Source organism: Saimiri boliviensis, chromosome 8 (genome assembly GCF_048565385.1).
Source record: "Saimiri boliviensis isolate mSaiBol1 chromosome 8, mSaiBol1.pri, whole genome shotgun sequence".
Lineage (NCBI taxonomy): Eukaryota > Metazoa > Chordata > Mammalia > Primates > Cebidae > Saimiri > Saimiri boliviensis.
In genome coordinates, this window is record NC_133456.1 from 72,410,159 (window position 1) to 72,424,487 (window position 14,329).

The window sequence follows — 14,329 nt, forward strand, 5'->3', positions numbered from 1 at the left end:
GAGCAGAACAAAACAAACTTTTAACAGGATGCCCCTTAAACCAAATTTATGTTTTATTTATTTTATTAATTTGGTTTAGTTCATTAATTTAAATTTTCTGAGGTAATGGTTTGCTCTGTCACCCAGACTGAAGTGCAGTGATGTGATCGTAGCTCACTGCAGCCCTGGACTCCTGGGCTCAGGCAGTCCTCCCACCTCCTCAGCCTCTCAGCTAGCTGGGACTACAGGTGTGGGCCACTGTGCCCAGCTGAGTTTAAAGTTTTAAACCCAGTGACAGGGTCTCACTATGTTGCCCAGGCTGATCTCTGACTCCTGGCCTCAAGCAGTCCTCCCAGCTCAGCCTTCCAAAGTGCTGGCATTACAGTGTGAGCCAGCCACTGCATCCAGCCCCAACTATGTTTTAGAAAGAAAGAAAAAAAAATGATTAACTTACAAAGACTCATTTTATTTGTTTAGTTGACGTAGCTGTTAAATATTGTGGGAATTTTAATCTTGTTTTTAATTTTTAGTAGGAGTTAATTATTTTGTTAGGTTTTTGAAGGACAGAAAGGATTCAGGTTTCTTTTTTCTTTTTCTCTAGGTATATACCTCCGGATAAGAGGGAAGAGAATGACCAGTCAACTCATAAGTGGATGGTATATGTCCGAGGGTCTCGTAGAGAACCCAGCATTAATCATTTTGTAAAGAAAGTTTGGTTCTTCCTACATCCCAGCTATAAACCAAATGACCTTGTGGAAGTTAGGTAAGCATACTTGAGCTATTTAACCTAAATTGAAATACACATTTATTGAAGTGGAAGAAAAGTGATTAACTTCAGAACATTTCCTGAAAATGTAATAATAATTGAGAATTGGCTCTTAGTCACAATGTAGTCTTAGTTGTAGTTCACTCTTTGAGATTACTGTCTCACTGAGCAGGCATTGTCTTCTCCTAGCTGATTGTTACCACACTAACTAATTCTATTAGCTGATTTTGCTCCCCTCTGGAAATAGCTAAACTTGTTTGTATAGTTACAGATACATATGAAAATGTTACTTCTTGCCAAGGCGGTGGCTCATGCCTGTAATCACAGCACTTTGGGAGGCTGAGGTGGGTGGATCACCTGAGGTCAGGAGTTCAAGACTAGCCTGACCAACATGGTGAAAGCCCATCTCTACAAAAATACAAAAATGAGCTGGGCATGATAGTGGGTGCCTGTGATCCCAGCTACTTAGGATTCTGTGGCACAAGAATGGCTTGTACCTGGTAGATGTAGTTACAGTGAGCAGACTTCAGGCCACTTCACTCCAGCCTGGGTGAAAGAGAGAAACTCTGTCCCAAAAAAAAAAGAAAAGGAAAGAAAAGAAATTGTTATTTCTTTTTATGAATATCAGAATATAGCAGAATTAAATACAGTATTCTATCACTGTAGACTAATTGATGTTGAAAGTTCCCGGTGATCTCACTCTCTTCAGAAGTAACTGCCCATCGTATTTCTTCTGTACATATTTTGATGTAGTGTAGTTGTTTGTTGTTACTCTTATTTCACCAAGATGGAATGATTATATATATTTTGGGAAATTTGCTTGTATCATTTAGGTGTATTCTTTACATCTTTATATGATGTTACACATATAAACATTAACGGTGGGTGTTTTTTTTGGTGGGGGGCAGAGTCTCGCTCTGTCATTCAGGCTGGAGTGCAGCAGAATGATCTTGACTCATTGCAACCTCCACCTCCTGGGTTCAAGTTCAAGCAGTTCTCATGCCTCAGCCTTCCATGTAGCTGTGATTACAGGTGCACACCACCACGCCTGGCTAATTTTTGTATATTTTTTAGAAATGCAGTTTTGCCGTGTTGGCTAGACTGGTCTTGAACTCCTGAGCTTATGCCGTCTGCCTGCCTTGGCCTCTCAAAGTGCTAAGATTACAGGCGTGAGCCACCACGCCTGACCCATATTAATTGTATACGTTCACTGTGTAAGTGGTTGTTGGTTATTATCAGTGAGATCTCTATTCTCTGCTCAGTTCAGAGCCTTGCTTCACCCCCAACTCTTAAAACATGGCTGCCTCCTGAAACTCTGCTCTTTTTTAACCCTTTAAAGTGTTGGTGGCTGTTTTTTTTCCTCACACACACTATTGCGCCTGAGGGTGGGATGGGTGTCTTCCTTGATAGTATTTATGGCTTCCGGACGGGCCACCTCTCCCTGCCAAGGATGACTGGGGAAATTAGTATATAATTGCCACAGAGGAGGAGCAGCAGCCTCAAAGGAGTTGAGGCTTTTTGGAAAAGGGGAAAGGTTTCAACACCTGGTTTGCTGATTTTCTCTCTATCATAACTCTTGCTGTCATTCTTAAGGACTTCGCATACGTAGAGACAGTTCATCCAAACCCTTGTCTCTTGGTTCTTTGATTTCTTCACTTGGATGCTTAGGTTACTGTAGTGATGTATCATAGAATCTAAGCCAAGTAGGGAGAGAAGATACCTATGTAAGAGCAATAATGGCTGGTGAAAAGTCTTGTGAGCAAGAAATAGAAGTCTCCATGAAGTCAAATAATAGTTGGATTGGGGTGAAACTGGAAAGACAGGGGCTTGGTGGTCAGAAAGTGGAATATTTGGAAATAAGATTTTTATAGGTAGGTACAGTATGTTTATCTTCTTCATAACAATTATCATGGTTATCAGTTGATCCATCCTTTCCCTGCATCTAATACACACTAAATTCCCTTGCAAGCATGGATCCTATTCTAGAATTTTAATAACTACCCCTGTAACAGTACTATACTATTGTAATTGTAATTGCTTGATAACATATTCTGATATCTGATAGATTATATTCTACTCATTATTATTATTTTAAACTTTTTTGGTTATTTTTGAGTATACATATTTTTATAGATTACCTTAGAATCAAATTGTCAAGGTACAGATTGGAATTGCACTGAATTATATGATTAATTTTCACATTTTTAATGATACTGGGTCTTTCTCCTGTCTACTCAAGAGGATTAGTGTAGTAGTTTTTTTTAATGCATATAAGATTTTTTCTTTTACTTACTATTCATAAAACTTCCTTCATTTTCTTGATATATTTCACTTGATATATTTCAGAAAAGTTTTGATACTCTATTTTATTCTAGTAATAAAGTTTACTTGGTAAAGAAGCAGTTTGATTCATAGGCTCTCAAACATTGGTGTTGGAAAGACCTCATCTGTAATTTGATTTAACTCTATACCTCATGTAATCCTTTCAGAAATGCCTTCTACAATCAGCATGCAGCCTCTCCTAGAAAACCACTAGTGACATAACTTGTTTTCTCTGCCTGGAATACCATCTTTCTCCCTGTCGTCTGTTTTCATGCACACACGCATGCATACTCACGTTTGCACACACATACACAGTGTGGCCATCTGAAGATCTGCTTTTTGTTTATTTTTGAGATGGAGTTTTGCTCTTGTTGCCCAGGCTGGAGTGTGCAGTGGTGCGATCTCTGGCCACCGCAACCTCCACCTCCCGGGTTCAAACGATTCTCCTGCCTCAGCCTTCCAAGTAGCTGGGATTATAGGCATGCGCCACCACGCCTGGCTAATTTTGTATTTTTAGTAGAGATGGGATTTCTCCCTGTTGGCCAGGCTGGTCTCAAACTCCTGATCTCAGGAGATCCACCTGCCTCCGCCTCCCAAAGTGCTGGGATTACAGGCGTGAGCCACCTCACCCGGCCTTAAAGTCTGCTCTTTATCCTTCAAGATGTCAATCAGAAGCTACTTCCTCAATGAATCTTTTCTTGTCTCACTTTCTTCCACAGGTTAAGTTACAGTGAATGACTGTTTACTTGAATGGTTGGGATTTTAACAATATTTTACAGTTTAGCAATAGTTTATATAGATAGTATGTAGTATTTTTAGTAGAGACAGGGTTTCACCGTGTTGGCCAGGATGGTCTGGATCTCCTGACCTCGTGATCCACCTGCCTCGGCTTCCCAGAGTGCTGGGATTACAGGTGTGAGCCACCACGCTCAGCTGATCTTTAAATAGTGTTTTAAAAGAGATTATTGCTTGTGTGCTTCTGGTGTTTAAAACTCCTGGAGAAATTATGTGCTGTGATCCACCATAGCTCTGTGGTTTTTAATAGCAGGTAATGTATATAAGTTGATTACTACATTTATTCATTTACATGTGTGTCTCACCAGATTTACAGCTTCTTGATGTTTGGGACCTTATCTTGTTTTAATATCCGCAGAGTCCGCTGCACAAGGTGGCTCACCCCTCTAATCCCAGCACTTTGGGATGCTGAGGCAGGTGGATCAAAAGGTCAAGAGTTCAAGACCAGCCTGGCCAACTTGGTGAAACCCTGTCTCTACTAAAAAAAAAAAAAAAAAAAAAAAAATTAGTCAAGCACAGTGGTGTGTGCCTGTAGTCCCAGGTACTTAGGAGGCTGAGGCAGGAAGGCAGGAGAGTTGCTTTAACCTGGGAGGCAGAGGTTGCAGTGAGCCAGGAGTGCGCCATTGCACTCCAGTCTGGGCAACAGAACAAGACACTGTCTCAAAACAAAAAACAAAATCCCCAGGGTCTAGCGTAGTTCCTAGCATGTAGTAAATGCTCATTTTGTATTTTTTAAAATTTTTTTGCTTTTTTTTTTTTTTTTAGAGACAGAGTCTTGCTCTGTCATCCAGGTGAGAATACAGTGCCATGATTATAGCTCACTGCAGCCTCGAACTCCTGGGCTCAACTGTCCTCCCATTTCAGCCTCCTGAGCAACTAGGACTATAGGCATGTGCCACCTATGTCTGGCTAATTTTTTTACCCAGGCTGGTCTCGAACTCCTGGCCTCAAGTAATCCTCCCGCCCTGGCTTCCCAAACTGCTGGGATTACAGGCGTGAGCCATATACCCAACCCCATTTCATGTTTGATACTGAGTGAATTATTGAATTCATGAAATAGACCATTCCATTTGGAGGTGGCTGTTTTCATTTGGAAGTTTTAAATTATATTGAGCAGAGATTGAACTTCCTCTGATTTCTACAGTAAGCTTTTCATATGCCTTGTGTACCACCCAGAATCATCATCCTCCCTTTTCCTTGTGCAGTTGTTTAGATATTTGAAAGCAGTTATCTTTTCCATATTTCTTTCAGTTGTCACTCATGTGACTTTGTTTTGTGTTCCTTTGCCATTCAGGTTATGTTCTTTAGCATACTCCAGTTTACCTATATTCCTTTTTTAATTTTAATTTTAATTTTTTATTTTTTTGAAACAGTCTCCCTCTGTTGCATGGCTGGAGTGCAGTGCCACAATCTTGGCTCTTAAAAATCAAACACTCAGGCCAAGCATGGTGGCTCACATCTGTAATCCCAGCACTTTGGGAGACCAATGCAGGTGGATCACCTGAGGTCAGGAGTTCAAGACCAGCCTGGCCGAGATGGTGAAACCCCATCTCTACAGAGTGAGACTCCGTCTGGGGAAAAAAAAAAAAATGATTGGGCCAGGTGTGGTGGCTCACGCCGGTAATCGCAGCACTTTGGGAGACCGAGGCAGGTGGATCACAAGCGCAAGAGATTGAGACCATCCTGGCCAACATGGTGAAACCCTGTCTCTATTAAAAACACAAAAATTAGCTGGGCATGGTGGTATGTGCCTGTAGTCCCAGCCACTCGGGAGGCTGAGGCAGGAGAATTGCTTGAACCCGGGAGGCAGAGGTTGCAGTGAGCTGAGATCGTGCCACTGCACTCCAGCTTGTCGCCTGGCGACAAAATGAGACTCTGTCTCCAAAAAAAAATAGTGATTGGTCATTTGAATAAATTAGTTGAGCAAGGAGTTGTCCTCCATTCTGTATTTCCAATAGAGCCATTTTTGTTTAATCCCCATAGTCTACTTTTTTTCCCTCTTGGTGTCACTGATTTATTTCACCTTCTATGAGGAATCTGGTAATATTGAAGTTTGTTCAGGGGAGGCAGTCCTTTATTGTATGAAGTAACATCTTTTGAAGTATAACATTTCCATAAATAATGTTTTAGGTCTTAGGTTTTTTTTTTTTTTTTTTTTTTTTTGCTTTTAAAAATATGTTTTTGGAGGAATTTCCTGTTAAAAAGCATTGTTCATTTTTCCTGACTTTGCAGTGTTTGTCTTCTCTGGCAGCAGTCTTTCCTGTCTGTTCACTAAAGGTTAGGCCATGTACATGCATTGAGAAACATCCCTAATTTATCATATTCATTGTGAGAGAAGTTCAGCTTTCATTGTGATTGAAGCATATTGCAAAATGAGTTTAGGCTTACCATTTAGCTTTGCTGGAATTTAAATGAGCAAACTTACCATTAGTAGAATTGCCATTAATTTTCTCTTCTTAAGTCCACCATGCCTCTAGGCTCTCCTGTGTCTCTGGCTTTGGGTCTCATTTCAGACTGTCTTGACCTTCTCATTTGCCCCCAAGCCTGAATCTATACCCACATCATGGCTGCTTTTCTTTGCTCCTGTGCAGCTGGTTTCCTCCATCCAGGGCACTCTCGTTTGCTTTGCTTTGCTTTATTTTCTCTCTGGTTTGTAAGGTATTTATTAATTCCTCTGCTTTCTAGACTACCCTCATGCGCAGGGCTTTTTCCTGACTCAGGCTCCATGGTGAGCTCCTCACTCTGTGTTTGTTGATTCACATCTGTTAGGTTCCTATCAGGTTGCATTCTTGTACTCTGCACTTAACTGAATTCAGTTTTCCAAAAACACTTATCTGTTGAGTTTCTTTGTCCTTGTAATTTTTTTTTTTTTTTTTTTTTTTTGAGATAGAATCTCACTCTGTCACCTAGGCTGGAGTGCAGTGGTGTGATCTCAGCTCACTGCAGCCTCCGCCCCCGGGTTCAAACAATTATCATGGCCTCCCAAAATGTTGGGATTACAGTCATGAGCTGCTGGCCCTACCTCCTTGTAATTCTGTTATCTTCTCTCATTACAATAATTCTAACCCAGGATGCATAACAAATGTTTTCATGTTAAAAGCATTCTCTCTCTTCCCTATGGACTTAAACTGTATTGTTTTGAGTACTTAAAGATATCTCAATTAAATTTCTAAATTTTTTACTGTGGAAAACTTTAAACATATACGAAAGTAAAAAGTATAATGAGCCCTCATGTGCCCATCACCAGTATGCTTTTCTTTTCTGTCAATTTCCCCCCCTTTTTTTTCCTTCACAAGTTACATTGTGCTGAGAATTCTCCAGTCTAGTTAGCATACACACACATATTCCTCTCTGCCCACTAAAATCAGTCATAGTCACTGTTCAGGGAAGGTGATATTGTGAACATACTATCTTTTTTTAAGTTTTTTTAGCAGACAGTTTCAAATATATTGGCACTTTCAGTTGAGCATGTTCATGATTTATTTTGTTTCTGCCTCTGGGGAGTAGTAAATATGAGGGTTTAGGGTAGGGAATGGTTACCTCATGGCCTGTATCTGTCAAATGCCAATTAAGGATGCTGGCTCTCTAGTGACATTTATCAGATCGCCTTAGATCGCTCATCTATGAAAATGACATTGGATTATATGGTCTAAGTTTACTCTAGCTCTTAGCATTCAGTAATTGAAAGTTTAACAGAGCTTTGAGTTGAATTTTTATAATTTAGCATTTTAGCAAAATTCAACTTGTTGATTTAGTTTTAAATGAGGAAACCTAAATGATTCTCAGAACAAAGTGAATTTCTGATTTGTCCATCGTCAGAAAACTTTTCTTGTGTAGGATAAGATAGTGAACATGGATGAATGTGTTAATACCTGTTTTTTCATAGAGAACCTCCTTTTCACCTGACCAGAAGAGGCTGGGGTGAGTTTCCCGTCAGAGTTCAAGTTCACTTTAAGGACAGCCAGAACAAGCGGATAGATATCATACATAATCTGAAGGTATTGTAACAAAACATTGCTCTCTCATTTTGAAGTCTGTTTTTACGAGCTACAGTTGATTCTTGAACAACGTAGGGGTTAAGGGCCTCCTCACAATAAAAAATTCACATACAACTTTTGACTCCCCCAAAACTTTGCTATTAAAAGCCTGCTGTTCACTGCAAGCCTTACTAACAATGTCAGTAGTCAGTTAACACGTATTTTGTGTGTTATATATATTACAGACTATTCTGATAATAAAGTAAGCTGGAGAAAAGAACTGTTATTAAGAAAATCATAAGGAATAGAACATATATTTACTATTCATTAAGTGGAAGTGGATCCTCTTGAAGGTCCATCTTCAAGGTGAGATTATCCTCGCCATCTTCACATTGAGTAGGCTAAGGAATAGGAGGGGTTGGTCTTGCTGCCTCGGGTGGCAGAGGTGGAGGAAACTCCATGCATAAGCGGACCTATGCAGTTCAAACCCATGTTCAAGGGTCAGCTGTATTCAGAGTAGTCCTGTTAGGTCTTCTGCAAGAAGTGGCTAAGAATAGTGGGAGGAGAAGATAGTATTTTGAGTGTGTTATGCGTACTGTACAATACTACTTTGTCCTCTGATGGTTGGAGAGTCACTTTACACGTTGGAGAAACACTTTATATATCCTATAAAAAGATGAACAAAATGGTCAGATAATCAGAAGACATGAATCTTTGATCAGACCTCACCATCAATGTGTTTCTTGGGGCTAAGTTACTGAAATCTTTTAAAAATCTATTTGCTTTCCTATAAATGGGGCAAATAATAACATTTGTCTGTATAAGATAGAAGTGAGCATGTTTTGGAAGTTATAAAGTACTGTACAAGATTGTAATACTTTTGTATTGTAAGAAATCCTTTAATGATAGCTATTGCCATGTGATTTATGATGCAGCTGTTGTAAATTGTATCTTATGAAGTGTTTTCTGTCCATGGGGAGAACTGCCCTTTGGGAAGTGAAATGCAGACTACGGGCATACTTTGTTCCATTGCACTTTGCTTATTGTGCTCACTAGATACTTTATTTTTTAAAAATCGAAGGTTTGTGGCAATGCTGTCAGGCAAGTCTGTGAGCACCATTTTTCCAACATCATGTGCTCATTAGTGTCTCTCTGTCACATTTTGGTAATTCCTGAAATATTTTAAACTTTTTTATTATTATATCTGTTTGGATGATCCTGTGATCAATGGTCTTTGATGTTACTCTTATGATTTTGGGGCATGACAAGCCGTGCTCATACAGGAAGAGGAACTTAATTGACCCGTGTTGTGTGGATTCTGACTGTTCCAGCAACCAGTGGTTCCCCATCTCTTTCCCTCTTTTTGGACCTTCCTATTCTCTGAGAACAACAGTATTGAAATTAGACCAGTGAATAACTTTATAATGGCTTCCAAGAGTTGAAGTAGAAGGAAGAGTCACATATCTCTCACCTTGAAAGCTAGAAAGGATTAAGCTCAGTGAAAAAAGCATGTTGAAAGCCAAGATAGGCTAAAAGCGAGGCCTCTTGTGCCAAACAGCCAAGTTGTGAATGCAAAGGAAAAGTTATTAAAGGAAATTAAAAGTGCTATTCCAGTGAACACGCAAATGATCAGAAAGCAAAACAGCCTTCTTGCTGATAATGGAGGAAGTCTCGGTGATCTGTATAGAAGATCAAACCAGCCATACTGTTCCCTTAAGCCAAAACCTAACCTAGGGCAAGGCCCTAACTCTTCAATTCTATGAAGGCTGTGAGGGGTGAGGAAGGTTCAGAAAAAAAGTTTGAAGCTAGCAGATGTTGGCTTGTGACATTTTTTCTTTCTTTTGTCTTTTAACCAGGAACACGTGCACTTTATTGAATGCCATTGTAGAAAAGCACGTGAGGATAAAGTGGTGATACAGGGCTCGGCTTGGGGGGCAGGGCAAGGAATGGAACGGGGAGGGAGTACGTGGGAAACAGGTCATGGGCAGAGCCCCTGGCCTGGATGATTCCTCTTGATCTATTGATGTGCTTGCAGAATCAGTATTGGGATGATGAAAAGCAGAATGGTCATGATAATGCCCAAATTCAGGGCCCAGGCGTTCAGGCACTTGGCGGTGGAGGTGTAGGCCTGGGCCCCGGTCAGGTCGCCAACCGTCTTCCTGTCCCTGGACTTGACGGAGTAGGCGACCGCTATGAAGCCCAGGCAGCAGAGTTCATGAGGAGGGTGTTGAACAGGGACTATATGACATGGGCATGGAGGTCCTGCTGCGGATGTGGATCACGGTGGATGTCGGGGGTGCAGAGTTGTGGGGTGCCCCCAGTGCAGCCACCTCATGCTCCTCCTTCAGCATCTCATAGTTGGGAACATGGTCGGTGTTGGTGGGAGTGAAGAAGGTTTGGACAGTGTGGTTCATGGTGTCCAGGGAAGGTAAGCTGTGGTCGGGTTGCTGGGATCGTTCTCTGGTTCGTGAGGTTTAAAGAAAGACTCTGTCTCCATAATATACAAGTGCAAGGTAAAGCAGCAAGTGCTGAAGAATAAGTTTCAGGTCATCCAGAACACCCAGTCAAGATCATTGATGAACGTGGCTACAGTAAACAACAGGTTTTCACTGGAGATGAAACGGGCTTCTGTTGGAAGAAGAGCCCATCTAGGACTTCCATAACTAGAGAGGATAAGTCAGTGCCTGGCTTCAGAGCACAGGGATGACTCTGTTGTTAGGGGCTAATGTACCTGGTGGCTTTATTTATTTTTATTTGTTAAAACAAACTCTCGTTCTGTCACCCAGGCTGAAGTATACTGGTATGGTCTCGGCTCATTGCAACCTCTGCCTCCCGGGCTCAAGCAGTCTTCCCACCTCAGCCTCCCGAGTAGCTGGGATTAGAGGCACCTGCCACCACATCTAGATAATTTTTGTATTTTTAGTAGAGATAGGATTTCACCATGTTGTCTTGGCTGGTCTCAAACTCCTGACCTCAATTGATCCACCTGCCTCAGCCTCCCAAAGTGCTGGGATTACAGGCATGAGCCAGAGCCCAGCCACAGCTGGTAACTTTAAATTGAAACCAGTGCTTATTTACTACCATCCATAAGTAAATTTTATTTAATAAAATAAAATTTTATTTTTATTTTATATATTTTATTTATATAAAATATATAAATAAAATTTATAAATATAAAAAGTAAAATAAAATATAAATATAAAAAGTAAAATAAAATATATAAAGTTTTATTTATATAGCATTTTATTTTTATATAAGTAAATAAGATGTACTTAAGGTAAAAAATTTATTTATGGTAAAATTTACCATAAGTAAATCTTATGGTCCTTAATAATGATGTTAAATCTACTCTGCCTGTGCTTTGTAAATGGAACAACAAAGCCTGGGTGACAACACATCTGATTATAGCATGGTTTACTAAAAAATATATATATATTTTGAGACAGAGTCTTGCTCTGTCTTGCTCTGCTGGGATTACAGTCATGCCTATAATCCCAGCACTTTGGGAGGCTGAGATGGGTGGATCACTTGAGGCCAGGAGTTCAAGATCAGCCTAGCCAACATGGTGAATCCCTGTCTGTACTGAAAATACAAAAAGTAGCTGGGAATGGTGGCTCATGCTTGTAGTCCCAGCTCCTCAGGAGGCTAAGACAGGAGAATCACTTGAACCTGGGCCAAGGTTACAGTGAGCTGGGATCGTGCCACTGCACTCCAGCCTGGGTGACAGAGCAAGACTGCATCTCAAAAAAAAAAGCTCTGATGGAGATATACAAGGAGATTAATGTTGTGTTCATGCCTGCTAACACAACATCCATTCCACCAAGGAGTAATTTTGACATTCAAGTCTTACTGTTTTAAGAAATGTATTTTGTGGCCAGGTACGGTGGCTCATGCCTATAATACCAGCACTTTGGGAGGCCACGGCAGAATGATCGTGTGAGCTCAGGAGACCAGCCTGGGCAACAGAGTAAGACCTCGTCTCTACAAAATAAATGAATAAATAAATTAGCCAGGTATGGGGTGCATGCCTGTAGTCCCAGCTACTTGGGAGGCTGTGGTGATCCCAGGAGGTTGAGGCTGCTGTGAGCCTTGATCAAGCCACTGCCCTCTAGCTTAGGTGACAGAGCAAATCCTTGTCTCAAAAAAAAAAAAAAGGAAAAGAAAAAAATATATTTTGTAAGGCTGTAGATGTCATAGATGGTGATTTCTCAGAAAGATTTGGTCAAAGTAAATTGAAAACCTTCTGGAAAGGACTAACCATTCCAGATGCTATTGAGAACATCTGTGATTCATGAGAGGTGGGCAGAGTGGCAACATTAACAGGAGTTTGAAAGAATTGATTCCAACCCCATGGATGACTTAAGTTCAAGACTTCAGTAGGGGAACTAGCTGCAGATATGGTGGAAACAGCAAGAGTACGAGAATTAGAAAGTAGAGCCTGAAGACATGACTGAATCGCTGCAATTTTATGATTAAACTTGAATGCATGAAGATTTGCTTCTTTTTTTTTTTTTTTTTTGAGACGGAGTTTCGCTCTTGCTACCCAGGCTGGAGTGCAATGGCGCAGTATCGGCTCACCGCAACCTCCGCCTCCTGGGTTCAAGCAACTCTCCTGCCTCAGCCTCCCAAGTAGCTGGGATTACAGGCACGCGCCACCATGCCCAGCTAATTTTTTGTATTTTTAGTAGAGACAGGGTTTCACCATGTTGACCAGTATGGTCTCGATCTCTTGACCTCGTGATCCACCCACCTCAGCCTCCCAAAGTGCTAGGATTATAGACATGAGCCACCGCGCCCGGCCGAGGATTTGCTTCTTATGGTTAAGAAAGTAAGTGGCTTCTTGAGATGGAATCCACTCCTGGTGACAATGTTGTGGACACTGTTGAAATTGACAACAGAAGATTTCGAATAAACTTACTTGATAAAGCAGCTACAGGGTTTGAGAAGATTGACTCCAGTTCTGAAAGAACTTCTCTCGTGGGTAAAACGCTGTTGAAACAGCATTGCATGCTAAAGAGAAATCTTTCATAAAAGGAAGAGTCAGTTCAGGCAGCAAACTTCATTGTTGTCTTGTTTTAAGAAATTGCCACAACCACCCAAATCTTCAACAAACAGCCATCAACATCAAGGCGCCAACAAAAAGATGATTCACTAAAGGTTCAGGTGATCATTAGTGCTTTTTAGCAATAAAATATTTTACAGTGAAGGTATGTATATTGTTTTGTTAGACATTGTGCTAGTCCATGCTTAATAGACTATAGCATAGTATAAACGTAACTTTTATGAACACTGGGAAACAAATTCTTGGTGACTTTATTGCAGTAGTCTAGAATTGAATCTGCAATTATCTCTGAGGTGTGTTTGTACAAAACCGTATGTACGTGAGGTGAACCATGATCTTTGAAAGGTAGCAAAAAAAAAAAAAACACAAAAGAAATATACCAAAATGTTGGAGTAATTGAAGTAATGACATTGTGAGCAATTTCTTATGCCTTCTTTTTGGTTTGTTTTCTCAAATATTTTTGTGATTTTATATAAATAAACATTGATTTTTTACTTTTTTGAGACAGAGTCTCACTGTTGCCCAGACTAGAGTGCAGTGGCATGATCACGGGTCACTGCATCTGTGACCACCTCAGGCTCAGGTGATCCTCCTGCCTCAGCCTCCCACGTAGCTGGGACTACAAGCGCATACCACTACACCTGGCTAATTTTTATTTTTTGTACAGATGGCGTTTTACTGTGTTGCCCAGTATGGTCTCAAACTGCTGGCTGAAGCAGTCTACCCGCCTCAGCTTCCTAAAGTGCTGGGATTACAGGCATGAGCCACTTTGCCCAGCCCATATTTAATTTTTATAGTGGAAAGACCATTGCTTAGTGTTCCCTTAGGCCCTTTTCATATTATAGTTTCATGTACATTTTCTCCATATATGACATCATCCTAGTACTGGGTATCTCCAGAGCACCCTTACTTTGTGGTTTATCACACTGTTCCCATTAATGGCTCCCAAAACTGGGCTAACTAAAGCTGAGTATATTTGTAGAATTCCTTTTTCATTCCCTTTCTTCTACAAATGCACCTCTTTCAACCTTGAGGCATGCTGAAATTTCCCTTTCATTGGTGGTAGGTGGTATTGCTTAACTTAAGGTTTAAGTTCTTTTCCAGAAATTATCTTAAGACTAGGTTGCCTTATGACCTCAGAGAAGCACTGAAACCAAATAAAAGAGCATACAGCCACTTTGTTCATAGGGGCTGAGTACTGTCCTGTCACTTAGAGGAAGGTCTTAAAATAGTTTTGGTTTTCTTGTTGTTGTTTTGTTTTGTTTTTTTTTTTTTTGAAACAGAGTCTTGCTCTGTAGCCCAGGGTGGAGTGCAGTGGTGCAATCTCGGCTCTGCAACCTTCTTCTTCCAGTTCAAGCAGTTCTGCTTCAGACTCCCAAATAGCTGTGATTATAGGCGCATGCCACCATGCCTGGCTAATTTTATTGT

At 40.7% G+C, this 14,329-nt stretch overlaps 1 protein-coding gene across 3 annotated transcripts in view; it reads left to right on the forward strand.

Moving 5' to 3' along the window:
• The window catches only part of YEATS2 (YEATS domain containing 2), a 104,941-nt gene that overhangs the window by 26,898 nt on the left and 63,714 nt on the right, over nt 1-14,329 (forward strand). For all 3 annotated transcript variants that reach the window (XM_039478515.2, XM_039478516.2, XM_010337619.3), the window contains exons 7-8: nt 581-742; nt 7,749-7,860. In XM_039478515.2, the coding sequence (XP_039334449.1) occupies nt 581-742; nt 7,749-7,860 (274 nt within the window). The remainder of the gene's footprint in view (nt 1-580; nt 743-7,748; nt 7,861-14,329) is intronic.